The sequence below is a fragment of the Spea bombifrons genome, chromosome 2 (genome assembly GCF_027358695.1).
Source record: "Spea bombifrons isolate aSpeBom1 chromosome 2, aSpeBom1.2.pri, whole genome shotgun sequence".
NCBI lineage: Eukaryota > Metazoa > Chordata > Amphibia > Anura > Pelobatidae > Spea > Spea bombifrons.
Genome location: NC_071088.1, coordinates 110079497 through 110101810, shown reverse-complemented (window position 1 = coordinate 110101810; position 22314 = coordinate 110079497). Strand labels below are relative to the sequence as shown.

General features: G+C 40.1%; 1 protein-coding gene across 4 annotated transcripts in view; it reads left to right on the top strand.

Moving 5' to 3' along the window:
- The window catches only part of ADCY6 (adenylate cyclase 6), a 69901-nt gene that overhangs the window by 31729 nt on the left and 15858 nt on the right, over positions 1–22314 (top strand). For all 4 annotated transcript variants that reach the window (XM_053455562.1, XM_053455561.1, XM_053455560.1 and 1 more), the window contains exons 4-7: positions 20013–20162; positions 21031–21152; positions 21475–21586; positions 21803–21930. In XM_053455562.1, coding sequence (XP_053311537.1) covers positions 20013–20162; positions 21031–21152; positions 21475–21586; positions 21803–21930 — 512 coding nt within the window. The remainder of the gene's footprint in view (positions 1–20012; positions 20163–21030; positions 21153–21474; positions 21587–21802; positions 21931–22314) is intronic.

Here is a 22314-nt window from a genome sequence, read left to right as displayed (position 1 = left end):
TTTCAACCCACACTGTTCTTCACCTCTTTACTCAGTGTACTTGGAATACAATCACTAATGTAATCGCCAGGGCATGGTAGAAAAGTTAATTGACAAATGATTAGGGGGAGAAACACAAGAAACGGAGTAATCCATTTTAAATGAACCATGAATTCATGTTTTAGGGATGATTAAACGTGTTTAATGGAGCCATATAATTATTTGGCACTCCAGTGTGTGAAGGTGATGGTCAGGTTCTAGCATTTATGCATTAGCCCATCTGGGAGTGATGCCAAACCAATTGGGAAAGGTAATGCACATAAATGCTCAGTATCACCTCCACTTTAGAAAAGTTCTTGGCCAAACATATCTCCTGCCGCCTGATATACTTACTGCCAGTCAACTGCAGCTCCAGCGCTGGCTTGGTGAGCGTTCGGGGGGATCTAATGAGATCAACAGGAGTGCTTTACTGCCACTGATAGGCTGCTTCAAGCTCCCAATCAGAGGCACAGAATAACAGACCACAGAAGGCATGTTGCAGCTCTGCATCTGCACCTTCTCCTAAAAGTATTTTTTGTAGGTTTAATAAATGCATAATACAGTACTTACAGCAGTTCTAATGTGTGCATAATGTTTTCAGGCAGCTACATATTAACCATTTGTGCGTGTTTTAGCTCTGTTATTTTAGCAGATTAAATTAACTAGATAAACCCTCACTGCCTGTGGTAAGCAATAGAATGGCTCGGTCTTAATTATACACCCAGATATGCTGACTACTGAGTCTACGGAGGGACAGACTTTATTAACATAACCATAAAAAAAATAATTTCTGAGTGGTGTTTGAGCACCCGAAATATCACTTGACTGGCAACAAGCTTGGACTGGCCATCTGGCACGATAAAAGTGTACCCGCCGTCTGGCCCTGGCGGACCTCGGTGGCAGCTCCATGTCTGCACGTAACTTTATTGGAACACAATGACATAAAACCATTTTTTTCTGTCAGTGCTAAAATACATTACTGTATACAGCGCTATATCTTACGCTCAAGAATAAATTACATTTTTTTTCCATGGGATTTTCTCACGTGTGGCCTAGTTCCACATCAGCGTGTTCATAAAAATGCAATTTCAGTAGTTTTGCACAGTTTTACACAGTTTTACACAGTATCAAATGCAGTTAATTTAGAATTATTGGTGTTAAAGATGGTAAACTGATCTTTGGTTGCCACTTTTTATGCATTATGGGTAGTACTGGTATGTTGATTTGAGGTTTTTTTTTGGACCTATTGGTACAAATAGCACCTAGTGTAGATGCTTCACAGAGTTTAACTTTCTTGTGGTTATTGGACAATGGCTCTGGTTACTGTCTGTCAATAAAAGGATGATTATGGTTTGGTGAAAACCCCTGCAAATTCAGTGTTGGATTGTTGACTTTCAAGTCTTTAGCGGAAGTTGATACCTCTGGGGTCGTGAAACCTTATGTAGCTTTACATCTTCTTCTGACCCAATAAAAGGTGTCAACTACAACTCCAATGACTCCATTTTCACTTACCTCGACACTCATTCCTGGAGACTCTAGGTGAAGCACCGCTTCTCACTAAGGGAACTCCACTTCGTGCCCACTTCTCCGTTAAAGATACTGTGTATCCCATCAAAGGTGGGACCCCCAACCTGCATCCCGCAAGGGAAGGCTCCGGGTAGCTAGACCCAGAAAGCTCCCAGGTATGGTAATACAGCTGTAGCCATTGATTTTCTAGGACGCTGGAGTTGTCATAAGAATTGGCAGGCTTTGTCTGCCCAGCACAGGATTAACCTAAAGTCTGGCAAACGTCTGGAGGAAGTAAATACTGATGGGAAGTAATGAGACTGAGATCTGTAAACAATATCAAGTAATGTTTTATACACACATCTTTTGTCATTGAACAGAAACCGTACCAGATGGCTCACGTGGTTATGTATAAGCTTTGCTTTATGTATATTTTTTACCTAATCTGGGCTCAGTAGCCGAAACGGCATGTCTTTATGATGGCGGTGCACCCGTTTTTATCAGAGACTGCAGCGAATCTAGATAGAGGATGTTTTCCCTCTTCCATATGTAGTGAAAACTGACTCAGACCTCCTCTTGCTATGCTTGGAAATGAAGATCGTATTTGGTAAAATCCAAGAAACGCACCCTATGTAGTAGACACCCTCAAAACCTTGCATTCTTTTAAACCTGCTTTAACCCTTTTTCATTTATACTACTGTATGAGGGCCATAAAGTGCAGATTCTTAAGAACCCTCGAATAGGTTAAAGGAATGCCATTTATTCTTAAGTGTATGCTCATTACTTGCCTCAGAAAAAAAAAACTAGGAAAATTACAGACGATGTTTAGTTGTGGTGGAAAATTACTGATTTAGCGGTGCACTTACTTGTCTACCTTCATATAGACTTAGCTGCAACTTTCAGCGTGGATTGGTTAATACATTAACGAGTGGACCTCTTTTCTAGCAGTCTACACCAGTGGACAAATATTTCTAAACAGTGCATGAATAAAAATCTGAACACATTTGTGTCACATGGGTATCCTTATGCTGAGGAGTTTGCATTCGATTTGAGTATAGCTTTCTGAGAGCGGGTTAGCTCGAGGAGCATTGAGAGGGAGTGGGTATGAGTATGCCCACCTCCTCTGGGGCTTTACCAAGGTCCCTATATTGACAATCTTTCCAGGACACATCAAACGTGTGCATGTTCCTCACCACCACCTATAATGTGCTTCCCTGCAATAAAAGTATTATATCAACTTTATACCTCTCGCTCTGCAGGGCGGCGATTAGCAATAATGATTGGATCCCGGCAGAACTGCCAGATATGGCAACCCTAGCGTTTCACCCATCGTTGGACAAATGGTTAGTTTTTCATGTTTACGTAGCTGACTACGTCATTATTAAATCAAGGCAGAATATGAACATCTTAAATGGTTCATTACAGTTGAAATCCCTCAATAACGGTGACTTAATTCAGAATATCTTTACCTCCTAATCAGTAGTGGCTTTTACACGGATAGTTTATGAGAACCATCAATGCTTATTAATATTTTCCGGCATTAAAGTAAGTTACAACAGGAAAATATTTGTGATGGCCTCATGATCCGTTTATTTATAAGTTTCACAGGTTAAAATATAATCAAAAGGGCAATCACCCTGAGCCAGAAACCGCTTGCCGGCCCAAGGTTATCCTGCTCTGAGACGGAGTCTGCACAGTTTACACATTCTCTTTAAGTGACTGGGTCAGTGGGAGTTGCAGGTGAAAACTCCATTTCTTTATTTGGAATTACTCTATTGAATCTGGCAGTCTTTCTCCCTTGTCTTTGTATGATTTATAAATACCTGTCACTACACCCTAGACACCACTTATGTTTCCATGGAACCCGCATAAACCTAAAACTCAATGTAGGCTTTTGATCATTTATGAAAGGGCCTTCAAAGTTGTGTATCCATAATCAAGTATTTGATACCTAGAAATATGTAAGGCTTTCTCTTTCTTCGGTTGCCATTCATCAGTCCTTACAAAGATAGTTCCTCTAACTGAGAAGACCTTGAATAGCTGGCACTCTTTGAAACATAGGTCTGTGGACTGATTTAAAAAATTAACCGGTCAGTCAGCTATCTGGACGCGTGTCACAACAGAGGCCTTGGTGTGCCATGAGTTCTCCATTGTTGACCCAGAACAAGGTTAAAGAACTTATTAAAGGAAAACATCCTGCTGATATCTGACCATTATGGGATTAATAACACCGCAGCAGATGGAGGACCACAAGCTGGTGGCATCTCATGTGGAAAAGAATATTGGATAATAACTTCAAAAACATTGGCCCTTCATAATACTGATTCTTATCAGGGGGTCGGAATGTTGAACTCTCGACAAACTCCCTGGTTAGTGACACTAGCATTTGGAGCTTTCGGTTGGGCATGTTAGAATAAGCTTGGAAAGGCTTCCTTCTGGGTTTGCTCATTTGTAATGTTGTGCGTCATTTAGTGTCTGACAATTTAGGTCATGGCAGACATTCTTTTTACCTTGGACGTGCATAAAAATACATGATATATACTGTATGTAATGGGTTTATTCAGTAGAGGGAGAGTTGTGGTTTCAACGCCTTCACATCACTATTCAATATGAGGGGGTCAGTACTGGGCAGTTCCTTGAGCAAGAAGAGCTGAGCTGCCTCTGTTTAATGCATAAATAAAAATCTCATTTAATTCATCTGTACGTCATACAAGGCCAGCCGTGCTCTTTGTGCAGCAGAAACTCACTGTGTTTTGGACCCCAACGAACTACGGCTCTCCTGCAAACTCTCCTGTTAACTATCGCTTTGAACAGTCAATTAAAAAAAATAATCCTTAGCATGTGCGTTTTGTTCCTATCTGCCAGAGCACAATGTCCTCACTTGGTTTTTATCACCTGCTCGCTGTGTTTGTTTGTAAAACAAGAGTGTGCCTCCTAGGTGATGCCAGGGGATAGGTTTTTTTTTCTTTCTGTCTGAGCGTTTCTGGGCATCTGTGCGTTCTAACCCGTGTGTAATAAAAATGACAAAATAATGTGTTCATAAAAGTAAAACAGGGCAGCTATATTAATGAGTAGGCAGAATAAATATAACCAATGAAAGGTTTTGTTATAAAGTTTGGTAACTGCCATTAGCAAGGATGGTGGATACATAGAAAACCCTTCCAGGAGAGATGGCGAGGCGAGATGAAGAGTGTTTGGCCTGACACTCGTATGTATTAGACACAACAGAAAAGAAAAAGCTGCCAAAATACCAGTTATTAGCTGTGGCTTAAAAGTTATCTCTTAGAAGAATAATCCTAGCACAATTAAACAGTTTAACGCATTTAGATAAATAAAAAGGCGTCAAGTTCTCTTGTTTTTATTTTTTTTTTAATTTTCTCCTAGATTGACTCACATTCACCCCTCTCTTGATCTGGGCTTCTCATCATTAGGACAGGGAAATAACTCCAATGTCGCTCCATGTAAGGGTATATAGGGTTAGTCTTCTAGTATCGAGTGCACCTCATAACAGGGAGATAGTATGTTATGTCATGTGAGGAGCTAATGATAGCAAGAGTTACTCTAGATGAACTAGTTTCTTTAATCGGACTAGTAGCTCCTTTTTATTAGAACTACCCTATTTAGCTATTTAGACTTACCCACCTTTTTTTTCTTTAACTTTTAACGCATAGCTAATGGTATTTAGCAGTTTTTCTTTTCTGTTGTCTTTCTTTGAGTTGTCTCAGATGTAATTCCCATTTAGTGCCCCCCAATCTATGTGATTATTAAGGGGCAAGTGGCATCTTTGTTTCTTGTTTATTTGGATGTATTAAGTAACAGTAAAATCAAGATTTAAAGTTTGACTTAACAAGGACTACAAATTCTTGATGGGTCAGTTGTTTGTGTGTCATTACAATTTATGTCTTTACTTCTAAGTAAAATATCAACTTTAACCATTATGTGATAATTCATGAAGATGTTATTTTGTGTTCTATCAATAATGCCTATTCTGTCCTCTAAGGGATCAGTGAAGTAAGGATCAGGACTGAACCCTGCTGGGGTGACAGTAGCCTGAAAGGGGCAAAGCTATGGGTTCGTGATGGTTCTGTGTGCATGGGGAGACTAACGCAAAAGCACAACCATGTAAAAAATGAAAGTGTCTTGAAATGTAAAACATGGTTCTTTTATTTAATTACCACTAATTAATCCCTTGTTTTTGCTCTAAGCAGTTTAGCTGTTGAGATGCCCAACTCTATGCATCTATGAAGGAGAGCTATAGATGGAACCCTATTTTCACATTTTATTGAAATTATATTTGATACATTGCTGATATTTACAGTATGAATATAAGTGGCAGTTTTCTACTATTTCTCCACAATCTATTTCCCTCAATCTATTTCAGAATAGCCGTTTAATTAGTGCTCTGCAGATGCACACATGTATAAATGGATCTTGTATTGTGTGGGTGGTTGTGTATTCACAGCATATGCCCTGGCTGATGTTTCTCCAGGAAATGTGAAAATCCTCCACCAGCATACAGACCACCCCTGTTTAACTCGAGTGAGGATCTATGGCGTGAAGTTACTGTGTTGGTAAAAAAAAAAACAAAAAAAAACAAATCACGCATATACTTCTTTTCAACGCTAGCTTGGTGGAGATCATTACAGAAGACAAATACAATGTCTGGTGCTTCTCAGCGTTCTCTCAATAAAGTAACCTAAAGATTGGAAGCTGTTTGGAGTGCTGGGATTCCTTTTCTTTGTTCGTGTCTTCCAAGTCATAGAGCTTGGTTGTTTTGTGCCCTTACTGTTGAGAGGCATGCTATACTCAAATCGAATGCAACAACTATTGTTAAGCTGCTGATTGCTGTTTATTGGTTCATGCAGCTTTTGCAAGAAACCAATGAGACAATGCTGTTTTGTCAGATCCTCCCACATACGTGAGCTTCCTTTAAGTAGAATGACCAGATGCCCCCTGATTGAGGCTTACGTTGCTGGAATTGCCCCTCAACTCCTTTTTTAATCTACACAAGTACATTATATTTTCAAAGTAAAATGGTCCTGTGTTTTATAGGTCATTACATGTATTTACCATGGCAAATGTGAAAATCTCACACAGCTAATTTATTTTATGCAAAACTATCGTTAAATAATATCAGTGTTACAATTAATGTTCTTGTGTTGCCCTTAATCATGTGTTAGACACAGATTTACTTCCTAGTTAATAGGGATAATTATAATGCCAAAACGGCTTTCGTTTATATTATGTTGCCTTTTTTCTTTTTAGTACTGTTGACTTGCTAACATTAGGGGGGGGGGACTTCACTTATATCTGCAGTTGAATTAATTCCTTGGACTTGAAAAAAATCTCTTGGTTAGAAGTTCTACATAATTATTATGTCTATCCCTACTGACATGTGAATAATTTAACATTTTTTTCCCCACAAAAGTAGGATGTCTGGCAAGATTTTAAATTTTAATCATGTGTTCTAGTGAAACAAGTCTTGTTATAAAGGTTTTGTTGAATATACATTTTAGCATCTGTTTTTCGGACCAGGTTCACCCTTCCTGGCCGTGTTTAGCGTCAAGTGAAGTTGTCTCAGCCTCACCCTTTGGAAATGTTTGTGGGTCACCCTATCTAGTAATTAAAATCTGGTTCTCTGATGGGACGTTCCCCTTAGAACCTTATATTATCACTGGGATACACTATAATAGCCCTGCTGTATTATTGCAAGCCTTTATTTTCCGCTGCCAAACACTAAATATAGAGATTTAATTTGCAGTTTGTTTCTGTATATGTGGGATAGTAACAATGAAAGAGAGCGTAACAGTTTAGTGAGCATTTCATCCCAAAATTACGTTGTTCCTTTCTTGCTCGTTTTGAGCTATACACTGTGCTAACACAATTGGTTTCAAACATAGGTATTAATTACATTTTTTGCCATGACCTTCATGTCTGGATCCCAATCAGAAAAAAAGCCCATTTATGTAGAGTATAAAAAGCCTGTGATGCCAGCCTGATAAAAGTATTGTACTGTAGTTAAATTTTTTATATATATTATTATTACTTTGTTTTTATTTGTGACTATGAATGGTGTTAGAGATGGAAAGACAGAGGGAGAGGGAAGATGCCCACACATGTACACACACACTCTCACGTTTGCCCAAACTTACACACTAATGCATGCACATACTTACACGCTCATGCTACTGCATAGTCCTACTTACACGTTCATGCTCACACACTCCTACTCTTAAATACATACTTACCCTCTCACTCACTGCCTTATTTCACCCACAGTTTTCGTTCTGTGCTGCAGCCTCACTTTTACCACGGGGTCATGTAACATTGCATTATGTGACCCGGCGAGCCCACCCCTGATTCTGGCAAACTGGGCAAATGCACTGCAAGTATCCTCAGCTCTCCTACAACCTCACAGGCTAGTGAATACAGTCTACAGTAATAAGGCGTGATGTGGTATGGGGTGACAGCATAGATGCAAGATTTTGAGGGGTTAGTGGGTACAAATAACCAGCAAGTGAACTTGAGAAGTTGTAAAGCACTCCAACCTCTCTGAGGCTAATTGCTCTTATCGTTTGTTGTCATGCTCACTGCTGTCGTCACAGTAGACATTTCCACCTGTGTGCTGACGCCACAGAGTTGTAAATAAACAGGTCTATGGATTATAAACTCTGTGTCCCATTGTGTTCTAGATTACAGGGTTTCAAGGGCAGACTCCAAGTGGATGCCAGGCTGATCTCCTTCAAGATAAACTTGTATTCTTCCTTGCTTTTATCATCATTTCATTTTCTCCATCAATAATAATTTTCCCTGTCCTTTGTGTCCTTTCATTCCCTCTGAGTTTGCAATCTGGGTTCAAAGCTGTGCACTGTGTTAACCTGAGTAGGCATTGATTTACATTACTCTGCTGACCCCTCACTTTTTTCCACTAAATATCAGTTGTCAATGCTGAAGCTTCTGGCCCCATGGTCCAGATGTACCAGGGAACATGTCCACAGCAACATTGGCTACAGCTACTCCAAAATAAGATGGGACCTCCCAGCATTCTACATTTTTCACTTTAAATTAAAATTAAATTCATGCTTTGGAATAAGTTGGCTCGCAAGACCTCACGTAAACATGTCTGAGACCAGGGAACCAACAACATTGTATGTGGTAACTGGTAAATGTGTGGCAGTGTGATTTTTATTACTGGTTTACATACTTCATCAAGTTTGGTTCACTTTATGCTTAGAGACAGTTTACTGTATGTTTATAAGATGGCGGGAGTGTCCCTTTAAGAGAGACCTGGTATTGGTTTGACCCAATATAGAGATGAATATGAAATGTGATTCTCACATATTGTGGTCATACTTGGGAATCTCCCAAGATAGGCTACCCAGAGCTATCCCTCTTCCGGGGGAATGGCTTTGAGAAGGGTTGGGACTAGCTTTAAATAGTGGCGTGGCTAACAACTACTTTATGGTGAGCCAGAGGAAAGTAGGGAGTGAGTGTGGCCAAACCCCTCTCTCCCCTGCCCTGAGAAAGAAGACACGGACTACTACCGAGAGATTTCTCATGTATGAAAATGGGATTTTGGTGCAATGTTCTAAAAGTCTTGGTACTATAGCAACCAATGCAATGGTCTAACCTACACAATCATTCCATTGGTTGCTGTAGCATAACGACTGCTTTTAGAAAGCTGAACCAGAATTCACTTTTGTTTACTTGCAATATGTCAGAAGTTTATGATTTTTTAAATGACGTCAGACTTTTTCCTCTAAAGCCTGCTTATTTTTGCCAGATATTTTCTTTGGTAAGTCATTGCAAGTCCTGCATGTTTACTTCAGCGAGATTAAATATGGGCTGAAAGGAGGGTCTGACTTCGGGTAAGGGCCTTTTGTCTAACTCCCAATTCATCAGATATTTACAGGTAAAAGCTAGGTTTGTCAATGAACCAATAGCCAAAAAAATAAATATGGGGAAATCCCAACTAGGCATGGACCCCATGCATACCAACCACACCATCTAACAATATTGTATTTCCTTAATGCATGTTACTCCCTTGGCAAGATATTCTTGTGTTATGGCAGAGGGTCATCTACTCAATAGACTCCTCTTGCCTCAGTTCTGAAGTTATGTCCCAGGTGCACCCACAAACCTGAAAAATGTGTTTCTGGCTGGGTTTTCAGTATGAAGTAGATTCAAATGGTGTTTCTCACGCAGAGATCCTTTGCCGCTTGAGATTGGTTGGGTTCCCCAAAATGTTGTATATGTACACTTACTTCACGTGTTCCGTACAGCATGTGGAAGGACACTCAACATATTTCAGCCTCATAGGAATCTTCAATGTCAAAGTACAGTTTCATGCTTTGTTTGTCTGTTAGAAAGCAGGTGACTATCCCTTTAACAATGTATCATATACTGGGACTGTTACAAAAGTTATGCATTGTGAACTATATACAGTCAGCTGTTCTGCACTCGCCCTGTAGCTTTGTTGTATCTTTGAGATCATTCGTTTCAGCATTCAAAAAGGCATTGACTGCGTTGGAGGGACTACCCCTTTTGTATAACTAAGGGGCTTATTAGTTTTGTTCCACAAAATACAGTTATGTAGCACAAAGAAGTACACAGGGATTCCTTATGCATTAGTAATACCATACGTGTGTTATGTTGAGGATGCTAAGCACTGTCTGGGCGTGAGTTATATATGACCCGTGATGGTCTTTGGGTTTCTTTTTTGTTGGCATATTGCATGCTGAAAGCCTCATGAAGACAGCATGTGAAAAGAACTAACTCAAGTGCATTTCAAGTGCATAGTTAATTATTTCTGGCCTTTTTTAGGTTCACTAAAGGAAGTTGTTTTTTTTTTCCCCCCGTACACTCTGCAGAGCTGAGTTCATCCCCTTCCTATTCATCACAACATTAAACTGGCTCTGAGATGGCATGAAATAAATTTCATCCAATTATATTATATCTTTAGAATATATCCGTATGTAACATAAGTTAGGTCTCTACAGCACCTGACTTACAAATCTGCATTTAGTATTGAAAGTGCAAATAAACTGGAGATGCTGGAGGTCGCCATAGTAACGGTAGTAGTGGTACTGCTTCCTTGCTTTACATGTCTAGTACAATGCAATCGAAATCAATACAGCAAGCAGACATTTGATATGATATGGACTTGGATATTTTCTGCTGCTGTGTGTTTTGTATTAGGCGGAGACAGCTTTTTAAGTCACTAATTGTTTGGACCATGTTGTGAAAGTTATGCGTTCTTCTGTCTTCTGTCCTTTTGTCTCCTCCTGGAATCTTCAAAACGCACTGCCCTGTGGAGCCCAGGGCTTGGCTGCGGTTACCATCGGGAGGGGTATTTCAGTGACATCAAGCCTGGCTGCAGCAAATCAAGGCATATGACTTGTTTGAGTGTTCATAATGTTTTCCATGTAATAACTGGGGACACAACCCTGGTGAGATCTCTAGGCTCATTGCCATGTACTGTAGGCAGTCTGTGCAAAGTGCACTTATACTAGGCAAAAACCTGTACATCTCTAGATTTTTTTTGTGTCCCTGCCAAGATATGCTGCATAGCTGAATGATGGCATAACTTGGCTGCTGGAACTCAGAGGACAGGAAAGTTGCCATGTCATGTATGACCAATGTGAGCTGCCCAGACTTTTAGCTAGCTACTCAACACAGGGTTTCATCAAGAGTCACCTTTGACCAACTGACATATGTGCAACCTGCCTTCAAGTTTAGTCAATCGTATACATATGTAGACAACAGACTCCCTGTTGTTTGCTGGATAATGTTGGTTGTAGTTCTGTGCGTGGTGCAAGGTGTATCTTGGACATGGCCAATACTAAAAGGTAAGATGTTAAAATTACCTCCAGATGAGACCAGTGCTTCATGTACTAAAGGCATTGCATGAGAAATATGTTTCTTTCTGTACTTCTCAACATTGAGGAGACCATTAATTGTACCAGAAATGCAGCCCCAAACTTGCAAGGAACCTCCCCAGTGATTCACTGTTGCCTGCAAACACTTATTCTTGTACCTCTCTCCAGCCCTTCCACAAACAAACTGCTTTCTGCTACAGCCAACTATTTAAAATTTTGACTCATTTGTCTAGGGCACCTGCTGCCACTTCTCTGCCCCCCAATTTCTGTGTTTTCAGGAATAGTTGAGTTGTTAGCCCTTGTTTCCACGTCAGAAGTAAGGCTTTTTGGCCGCAAGTCTTCTATGAAGACCACTTCTACTCCGGACAGTAGATGGGTGTACCAGGGTCCCACATTTTTCTACTGAGCTGAGCTGATGGCACTGCTGGACATCTTCTGATTGTGAAGGGAATTAAGCATGATGTGTCTTTCAACTGCTGCACTAAGGTTAAATGGCCGATCACTGTGTCAATAACATTGCCCGTTTCTTTGTGCTTCTTCAAAAGAGCTTGGACAGAACATCTTGAAAACCCTGTCTGCCTTGCAATTTCTGCCTGGGAGAGGCCTTGCTGATCCAGTATAAATACCATGTGTCTTGTTGCTGTGTTCAGTCTTGCCATGGTGTGACTTTTGACATTAAACTGTCTTCAGCAACCTCCCATTGTTTGTGGGTTTGGCTGTTCCTCACTCAGTTTTATTCCTCCTACGCATCTGTTTCAATTAAAGATTGTGTTTCAACCTACATATTCAATGGATGATCATTAGCACCTGTTTGGTATAATTGTTTATTCATACACCTAACTATATTCCTACAAAATCCCTGACTTTGTGCCAGTGTACATAGAAGAATTGATGCTGTTATGAAGGCAAAGGGTGGTCGCACCAAATATTGATTTGATTTAGAGTTTTCTTCTATTTACTCATATATCTATTTTTGAGAGCATTCTTGCATAGTAGTTCTTTTGGTTTTAAGGAATAGTCATCCATGTGTTGAAATCTCCCTTAAAGCAATTGTATGATTGAGAAATAAAAACCAAAGAAAAATGTAAAATGAAGAATACACTCTTTGAATGCACAAGTATATGGCATACCTGTTCCAAGTAGGGCACTAAAGGGTGGAATTTAGCTCTTCTCTCTGATATTCAGATTTTAAAATAACTTTTAAAAAAAACTAAACCTAGTGACTGCTATTGTACATTTCAGCTTCACTTACTGCTAATATTATTACAATTATTTCTAATGTTTATAACTTGCCATGACATTCTATAGCTCTTTGCCCAGTTTCAGTAAATACACTAGACTTATGACGCCATACACTGTTAGTGTAAATGTAAGAGATTTATCAAGAAGAAAAAAGAAACGGCACTAAAATAGAGTTCCTTGCTCACATTAGCTTACAATTTAATGCTCCGGATGCCCATTTTATTGTCAGGTTTGACTGTGTAGGCAGCACTAGATTTGTTCATGAAACTGTAAAAGGTGTCGATCCACATAGATGTTTTTCCCCAACATTCCTAGATTATTTATATTAGTATGTACTAATATGGAATGCATCTTAAATTAAGCTTATTCCTTTTCTGAAAAATAACATAGCATTTGGATGGTCTCCGAATCCTGTCTGTCTTCATTGCCAAGCCTGCCCATCTCTAACATCACAGAAGGGGGCGTTACCTTTTAGCTCTTCTAATAACTCTCATCACACCTATCACACGGAACACCTCACTCAATCACACCTATCACACGGAACACCTCACTCAATCACAGTCACTGGACATCATTGTGTAAATGTGGATCTGTAAACTTTGTTGTTTTGCATACATGAGTATGAAGTGGCTGCTGCTGGTCAGGCTGCTATGATGTAATACATAGAGGAGGGCTTTGGACAAAGGATATGACTCTGTTGCTAGGCAACTGTAGTATTTCAATACATTTTAAACACAGTTTTTAAGAGACCGTGAGCATTAAAGAGCAAAAAAAATGTCAGTTTTTTTCTCGCTTCTCTCTACAGAACTTATCTGGGGATATTTTAAGAGCCCCCCTAGGTGCACCTTTAAACTGTTTGGGTGTGCAGCATGGTGCAGGGTGTGTGACTACAATCTATACACACTTGCAGATTACCAGGTATGTCATGGGTGTGTCATTTAGGATGTTTATGGTTTGCACACAATCTTTCGCGGCATACAATTGTTGGCCGTATGCGTGAATACTGCATCTGAATGGTGTCTTCTCACCATTTCCACTGCTATTTCTGTTGCTGTACATAAATTGATAATTTTTTTCCTTTTGTTTGACTTTCCTTTCCCCTGCGGTGTTTACATAATTCTAAATGTTTAATCCTGAAGGATCACAACCTCCTGTCTGCAGCGATTAGAGGAAGGACAGATCCTTGGAAGGGAGCAGAGCAAGTGGCTGTAAGAAGCGGAGTTTTTTTCCCCATGTTGCGAACATATGTCTCTAGCTTAAGCCTCCATAAACCCTCAAAGATGGCCACACGTTCGACTGCCATATTTCCCAAAAGCCTTCACTCATCTTGTTTCTGCAGGCTGCCCAGTAACAACAATCTCATTTCTCCCGCAATGATCCTTTGGAATGCATGTAGTTATCTGTAATGGCAATCTAGTACACAATAAATGTTTAATGAACTATTAACTTTTAATAGGATTCATTTAGAAAGTAAGAACATACACTGACTCAGGTGCCCTTGCAAGAGGGAGAGTAGATATAATGTGTACCAGCGTAGCTATATCTAAATAAAGATACATTGGTGGTTATTTATAAAGAACATTATTGGTGCGCAAACATCCAATCATTTCTTTTGATCGGAATAGGCTTATAGCTAAGCTTTTTAATTTATTTTATTGTTTTTGGATAATATGACACGTACCACCAAGAGTACTAATAATTAGAGAGTGCTCACGATTTCTACCAAAAAAAGTGAAAAAGGGTCATTTTATTGGAAGAAGGATCTGTGCACGTCCTGTGTAAACCACATAAAATTTTGGTTCTTCATTTCACACGCCGACTTCTGATACGCGTTGTGCACTAACGGTCTTTGTTAATTTCACTTAAAAGTCTTTGCAACTGTAAACAGAGCTCTAGAATTTTCAGTATTCTCTATGGTTTAAGGAGGACTGGCGTAGGCTGCTTGTTTTTGTTTCCACAATGACAATGAGCACTATAAATATGCAATTAAAAGGGAGGCCCTGTGAGAAAAATCTCCTCGAGCATACAATACAGTGTTATATACAGTAATATAGGTTAATGCTGACAAAATCTTGGTGATTTAAGACTGAAGCATTCTATTGTTTACCAAGGCAGTATGGTAAAGGATTGGGGTGTTTATCTGGTAGACTGGGCTAAGATAACACAAATGGCCAAAATGCAGCTGCCCAAAACATTATTAAAATAATAATAATAATAATAAAAAGATTTAAAAACAGACTATGAAAAGAACAAATCACAGTACTTTTGAAAACATATTTTTATCTGATGCTCATAATATAGAATTTTGCAGGGTGTTCCTCTTTGAATATATACACTCAGGTTTGTCCAGCGACTGTATGCGTGAATAAGGTGCGCTTGACAGATTATGCTGTTCCATTGTGGATTACTTGTAGATAGCCTTGCACATCATGCCTACCAGCACTTTTGGTTAACTCCTGTTATTCAAATGACTGTGTAATCCCCCTATAAATTATGTAGCAAGTGATGCCTCATTGTTTGATCTCTATAAATATTCCAGGAGATCCTGGAGACCTTGTAGCCATGGCTCCTATAATGTTATGCTGGCTCCTAAGTGTGCCCGGTATCTATAATTGTCAGAAAAACAATCTAAAGGCTGAATGGGCTTGTTGATATGTTATGTGTGCCCTGTGATTCTAGAGCTGTGTTTGTAAGTCACCGTTGTGTCATTGTTTAACTGGCTTCCCTTAGAAGGCCTCTCCTATACGAGGATGAAGTATGTGTTGGGTAGTTTTGTCTGCCCTTTTTGTCAAACTTACACTCTGCGTTGTTTACTTGGCCTTTTGCTAGTGTTAAATTCCAACTTCAGAGGGGTCTGTGTATCTCCATTGTTCGCCTACTGTATAATAGAAGTTCAAGGTAACCCCTCGCTGGAGCTCAGAAGTGGGAGGGTGACCAATAATTCATTAACTCGGCCAAGGTTCTGCACTGTAAAATGAGATGGGGAGAAATGTGTGTATTTGGCGTTTCTGATCTGCGGTGCCGTGTGAAACCTGCCTGCAATGACATTGCCTTCCTGCCTTCCCCTAAATACAGTGCAGCACCGCTAATTCATCCTTGACCTGTCGTGATTCTCATGGCACGGTTCAACCTGATTGATCTCGCCTCCCTCTGAGTCATGTCTGAACAATACCTTGTGGCTTAATTATGTAACTTTGCTTTAAGGGATTGCATGCATATCAAAATATTTAGAATGTTTCTGTTTCAAATGTTATTATGGTTTAAAAAAGGTGTGTGTTGGGGTGAAATAATTGTGTTTCTTGTTCTAGAACCACCAAATGGTTCTTATCTGCTAACAAATTCTGCATAAAGCCTTTTAATATAGTGATACCATTTGTGGCCAACTAATTCCTACAGGGGGATGAAGAGCTTTATAGTGGGGGGGCAAGTTAACCCTTTACTTTTTATAACCATTTGGTGTACCTATTTGCCATTGACTTGCTTTCTTTGCTGGCTATCTACCTGACTTGGTAACATCCTTCTGTATCTGCTATAAACATGTTAATTTAGTTTTAAATTTCCTGGGGTGAAAGTTTGCAAATCCAGAGCGATGTTTTGTTCCTGTTTTTTTGTCTTTTGAGTCCTTTCATGACATTGAAATTCGGCACTGACCACATCAGCTGAGCAGCCAAGGGGATATTAAAGGGGAATTTGACACCACCGGGTGATTTCTGCTATATAAGAATGACCCTTTTGTGAGGATCTTTTCTCTTCCTAATCACTTTGATTAATCTGGATTCTTCAAGTCTCTTCATGGTGCTTGTGGGAGGTCTAACTATAGGAAAGCGAGAACAAATAAAGTGGTCTTATGTTTACGGGAGAGATGAAGGGGAAAAGGTTGTCCCGGTTACTACTGATTTAATGATTTGGAGCCAATACTAGAATTAGGGGTATTTTTCTTGCAGTTCCACATGGCCGCCAGGGTATCTAGTTTACAAAACCTTTGGGCCGCATTTACACCATGACCTTTCTGGGCTCATTTTAATGGCTGCCTGCGCGCTCTCATTTGATGAATGTGTGATGAAAAAGACTTGTCAGTTTGTGTGTTGTGCTGTGTTATTACTTGGCACCATGTCACTGGGCTTTCTCCTGCACAAAAAGTTACCAATCATCCTCTAGACTTTTCCGAAAATACCAGCTTTGTGCCGGGGTTTGTCTAGTGGCCTTTAATCCCGCAGTGCACACACACAAGTCTTTCACACGCCTCTCTACCGCTGGATTGTGTCACTCACAACCCTTACGCACACACCCAGTGAGTGACAAACTCCGTCTACCATTTACAGCCAGCTAGTGCAGCTTGCAATAAATGAGTGTCCCACGGCCAGGGAAGTGTTTGCACTTTACCGTGCCTGGTACTGCGGTTATGAGATCTGGCTCTTACTGGTTTAAGTCCCCACCTCCATTTTGTTCTCTAGCTCGGGGCAAGTGCTTAAATGTGACAGTTGCCCTAGGGTGGCTTGCTTCTGATACTTGGAAGCTCAGTCGGTTTTTCTCTGCCTGCAGGATTCTTGAAACACTTATTAGTAATCCACGTTCATCTATTCACTAACAAGTATTCATCAACCAAACAAGGAGGCCCAAGTCAATGCAGGAAAGTAGGGTTTAACCCCTTCAAGACGGGGGGGTTTAGTACTTTTTTGTCATTTTTTGTATACCCACACATCTTTTTTTTTTCAGGAGAAGTAGGATTTTCTTTTGAAACCATAGAAGCAAACAAAATGACATCCCCTGATTACAGACATACCCCATATACATTCTTTTGTCTTCTAGAGGGCCAACTTCAGCCCTAACATATAACCCTATAGTGTACTATATTTAATACTACTGGCTTAAGGGGTTTAGGGGTAGTGAAGGTGGGGAGGGATATACTTTTTTTTATATATATACTGGTAGGACAGTAGGATTGCAGGGCACTTCTTATGGACACAAAAAACTGTTGCACATCGCAGTGTGTACATTGAGCCAGTCACTTTTTTAGATGAAACCTGTCGGAAGGGACTGTCCAATTGCGTGATTCCTATTATAATTGTGGGATCGGTCATCAGGAAGCCATCATTGATGTCTGATCTTTCTGCAAAAAAAAGGATTGACCTACAGGCCCGTCCTAAGGGACATCTTGGCACACCTTTTAAGGATGTACCTGTATGTCCATAGGAGACTACATCACGGAAGATAGACAGCTTTGTCTGAAACATGGATCAAATCAGCATTATACTCCTGGGATGCTGGCAAGGCTGTGAATCTGAGGTGTGTTCTAGTCACATTGTTCACCTGGAAGTTTGATATTCTTCCAGTGAGTTTAGTGGCATGAAGACCCCCCCCCCAGTACTGGGCAAGTGTCGCAAATAGCTGTGGTTATCCACACTGGAAGGTATAACTATGACTAATCTCCGGACCTCAAGATCACTTCTCTGTCTGTAGAGCAAAATTCCCTCTACCTTTTTCCCACCAGTCATTTCTCTCTGCCTCTGGGCTTCGCATGCAGTGTGTCGAAGCTACAGAACATTCTATGATACTGAACCGTTTGGTAGGGAGTTTGTCCGTTGTTGCTCTTGCCGTTACTGTTACAGCACTGAATCCTGGGTTTTACTTTTCACTTTATATAGTCATTTGCACCCTTATCCCAGAGTTGCGAATTAAATGTAGTGGAACAAGCACGGGGCCTTAATTTTTCTCCGAATATCTGGTTGCACCTTAAGCAGGACTGATGTTCCCCAAATACTCGGTAATCCTCCAGGGCACGCGAAGATCTGATGCACAGAGGGGAACTCACGGTAATATCTATAAAGGTGAAAAGGAGGGGCACTCGCTCTTTCCATGCACATGTACTAAAGGCTTCTTGTCCTTATATTTGTCTCCCAGCCGTTTTAAGGTTAGGTTTATTTTTAGCTTTCATTAGTTGTAAAGTGCAGCTCTTCTTATCTGTTAGGTTTTTGGTTAATGCTTAATATGGTGTCTGTTTCCTCTTGTTGCAGATAATGGTTTTGCTGTGTAATCATTACATGTATATTATGCTCATGGAAACCGGCAGCGCTGCCCTGGCTGTCTTTTATGTCGGTTTGGGACACCGCATCCCATGTGCTTGTTGTTGGATGCCAACTCCCGTCATGCAAGCCAGCTGCCGGGGGTGATGAGAGTTTAGGTGCAACAGCACATGAGGTTTTGATATGTGCATGCGTGTACGTGAAATGTTATAGAAAACTGGTACTGTATTTTACCGGTACCGGAATTAAACTTTTGGCCACCGTAAGGGGCCTTTTTTGTTGTGGACACAGACGCAATGACTACAGATTTGTGTAATATTGATACAATGCCTTAAATACATAACATTATGTTTTATTATGGAGTGCCAGCTGATTCAGTAGTGCCATTACAATAGGGGAAAATGAACAATAACAGTAAATAAAAATGACTATAAGATTAACACACAAGATACTGGTACTCTTGACTTTTAGCATTCATCTGTTGACTTCAACAAGATGTTAGCCTATTTATACCTGGTCTCCAGATGTTCTTGAACAGCAGTCACTTTATCATGATATACAGTCTTCTCACATAGTAGTTGTGTTGCTGTGATTGATCATTCCGGGGGATGTGTTATGAGTTAAAGGTTTGCCTGTAATATATCTGTTTTAATGTGATTCTGGACCAAAGGTAGAGATGGTGATACCACTAACCCTCAGAACTCTTCTCATTCTTAATCTGAGGGTCTATATTGTGTTAAGGAGCAGATACATCTAGCCACTTTCAGTAGGTGCCATAACCTTTTTTTAGTGGAGGGTATAGAAAGAAAACTACACCACATTTCGTTGGCTCACACCTTCCCACCCTATGATCAAGAAAATTATTCTAGTTATTATGATACTGATGAGCAGAAAGGAAAAAGTATTGAATTAAAATGATTCTAAAATCTTACCAGAAAATTATGTAAAAACTGTAACAGTAAAAGCATAAATATCAGTGTGGTTTTGAGTATGGGTCAGCTTGTTAATGTTAATTCATCATTTGAAGTAAAAAAAAAAACCATACATTTGGTGTGAAGGTTGTCTACAACATTCAACAATCTCTCGATGGTACATTGTCCTTTTCATGGTGGAGGTTCTTCTCACTTCTGTTTTCACCACAACGTACCGCTTCTCCTCTGGACCAAACTGCATTCATGATCATCCAGTTGTGTTGGTGGGGGGCGTTTAAAAGCCATTTATTTTCCTGAAGAAGCTATGATTAAACAAAATGAAAGCAATACATATCGTGTTTTGGGTTAGGAATGCCTGTTGGTTGCCCATGCTGCCCTTTACTGATTATTCTGCGACTACTCTCTTTCTGTAGCTGAGCGCCAATGTGCTGATCTTCCTTTGCACAAACATCATCGGAATTTGCACTCACTACCCAGCAGAGGTATCCCAGAGGCAGGCCTTCCAGGAGACGCGAGGGTATATCCAGGCCAGACTGCACCTTCAAAGAGAGAACCAGCAACAGGTGAGTGTGGCGTGTAAACCCTGCAAACCCATAGTGCAGTCTGCGTTGGGTAGTCAATGGATGTCTCTCTAGCCACGTTACACAGCAGAACTCCCGCAAAAGCTGTACAATAAAATGATGTAAATTTAGACATCTAATACTTAACTGGGATAAAAGGTGCTGTAGATTTGCTGCACTCTGACTATAAAGTGTAAACCATTGTGAAGAAATATGTTAGGTGCTTCTCGGGCTAACGTTTTATTTTGGGGAAACTATAATCACAGAATGAAGTAAAACATGCATTCAAGCTTCTAAAAAGCTAGAGTATTTTCTTCATCCAAAATAAATCCTTCTGAAGCCAGCTTGCAGTAAGTGCAGTAAAGCGTAAAATAAAAAGCTAGTTTGTGTTGTAGCTTATTTTTAGGGATGTTAAACTCCATTTCAAATCTAGACATGGGTATTTTTAGTTTTATTGCCTTATTTTACAGCAGATGGGGGCTGTCACAGTGGGTTTCTTTCCTAGTGACCACAGTTTGAAATGTTGCTGTCTCTTTGTTTGCTGAAAACACACACACAAAAAACAGCTTTGATCTTAGTTTTTTTTTTCTTTCAATTTAATCTAAAAATACAGTGAATTTTTTTTCCCAAGAATGAGTCAGAACAGTGAAATCTTCGAATGATTTCATACCAGACCTTTGTGCCAGTGTGCTAATTTATGTACCTTCCAAACTTGGCTGAAACCATAACTGATCGCTTTTACACATTTGCTTTTGTTTGTTTCTGGCTTCGCTTGCAATAAATACCATACTATTAGCAGGACAGAGTTGGTCTTTGGAATATGTTTACCCTGACAGCAGAAGTGAATTGGAGTTTGTGTTGATTTATTCAGGAGCGCCTCCTGCTGTCTGTGTTGCCACGTCACGTAGCTATGGAGATGAAAGAGGACATCAACACCAAAAAGGAAGACATGATGTTTCATAAAATCTACATCCAGAAACATGACAACGTCAGGTAACGGGACAACCATGGTCAACCATCCCATACTGACTGCCACACAAAAAGTACAAGTTTTTTTTTATTTTTTCAAGATGATCCCCATCTATTTTTTTTATTTAGGGACACTATTGTCCCATGGTTAAGAGTTAAGGCCTTTTTCTGCAGTAATTTGGGTGCAACGTATATTCCACTTGTCTCTTTCTGGGACAAAGGGATTTTGGGATGGTGGAGGGTGATGTGTACTGCCCTTCATAATGAAGTTATATGAGGTGTGTGACAGGGTTGTAGGAGGTATTATCACGGGTATTGTGAACTTTCAGTCTGTTCTCGTTTGCAGCATTCTGTTTGCAGACATTGAGGGTTTCACCAGCTTGGCGTCCCAATGCACAGCACAGGAACTGGTCATGACTCTGAACGAACTGTTTGCGCGATTCGACAAGTTGGCAGCAGTATGTATTACGAACGCACCTTATTTATTAATGAAATACAGTTTGAACCTTTGTCAGCCATCATTCCTTGGTGCCGGCATAACCCCAGTGAGATCTTGTTTGCAGATAATGCAAAAGTTGCATTTTCTCCTGTCTGTTCGTATCTGGTATGGAAATAAAATAATGTTCTGCCTCGGATCAGGAGGCTTTTTGACAGTTGTATCATCCTACTTTCAGGAAAACCACTGCTTGCGGATAAAGATCCTGGGGGACTGCTACTATTGTGTTTCTGGTCTGCCTGAGGCCCGAGCTGATCACGCACACTGCTGTGTAGAGATGGGAGTGGACATGATTGAAGCCATCTCGTAAGTACAATTCCATATACATCTCTTAAATTGGCTGTCACTGCAATTTTGACTAGGATCATCACAATACTCTTGGAACGTATAACAGAGTCTTCATTATGTCTAGAGAAGTTGCAAATATGTTTTTAGTGCTAGCGTTCAAAGACTTTGTTTACTATGTATTTTAGTTTACATAGTTACATAGACATATGTGATCTTTGTCCAAATATGCCCCTTTTTTGTTTAAACTCCTTTAGTATAATCTGGTTGCAGAACACGACATTCATATTACCATTTATTTTGCCATTTGCCCATTGTACTTGAAGAAAGTGATTTCTAGAACTGCTAGCACACTGAACGTGGAAACATCTGGTACACCAGTCTCATTCCATATTGCTGTATCGT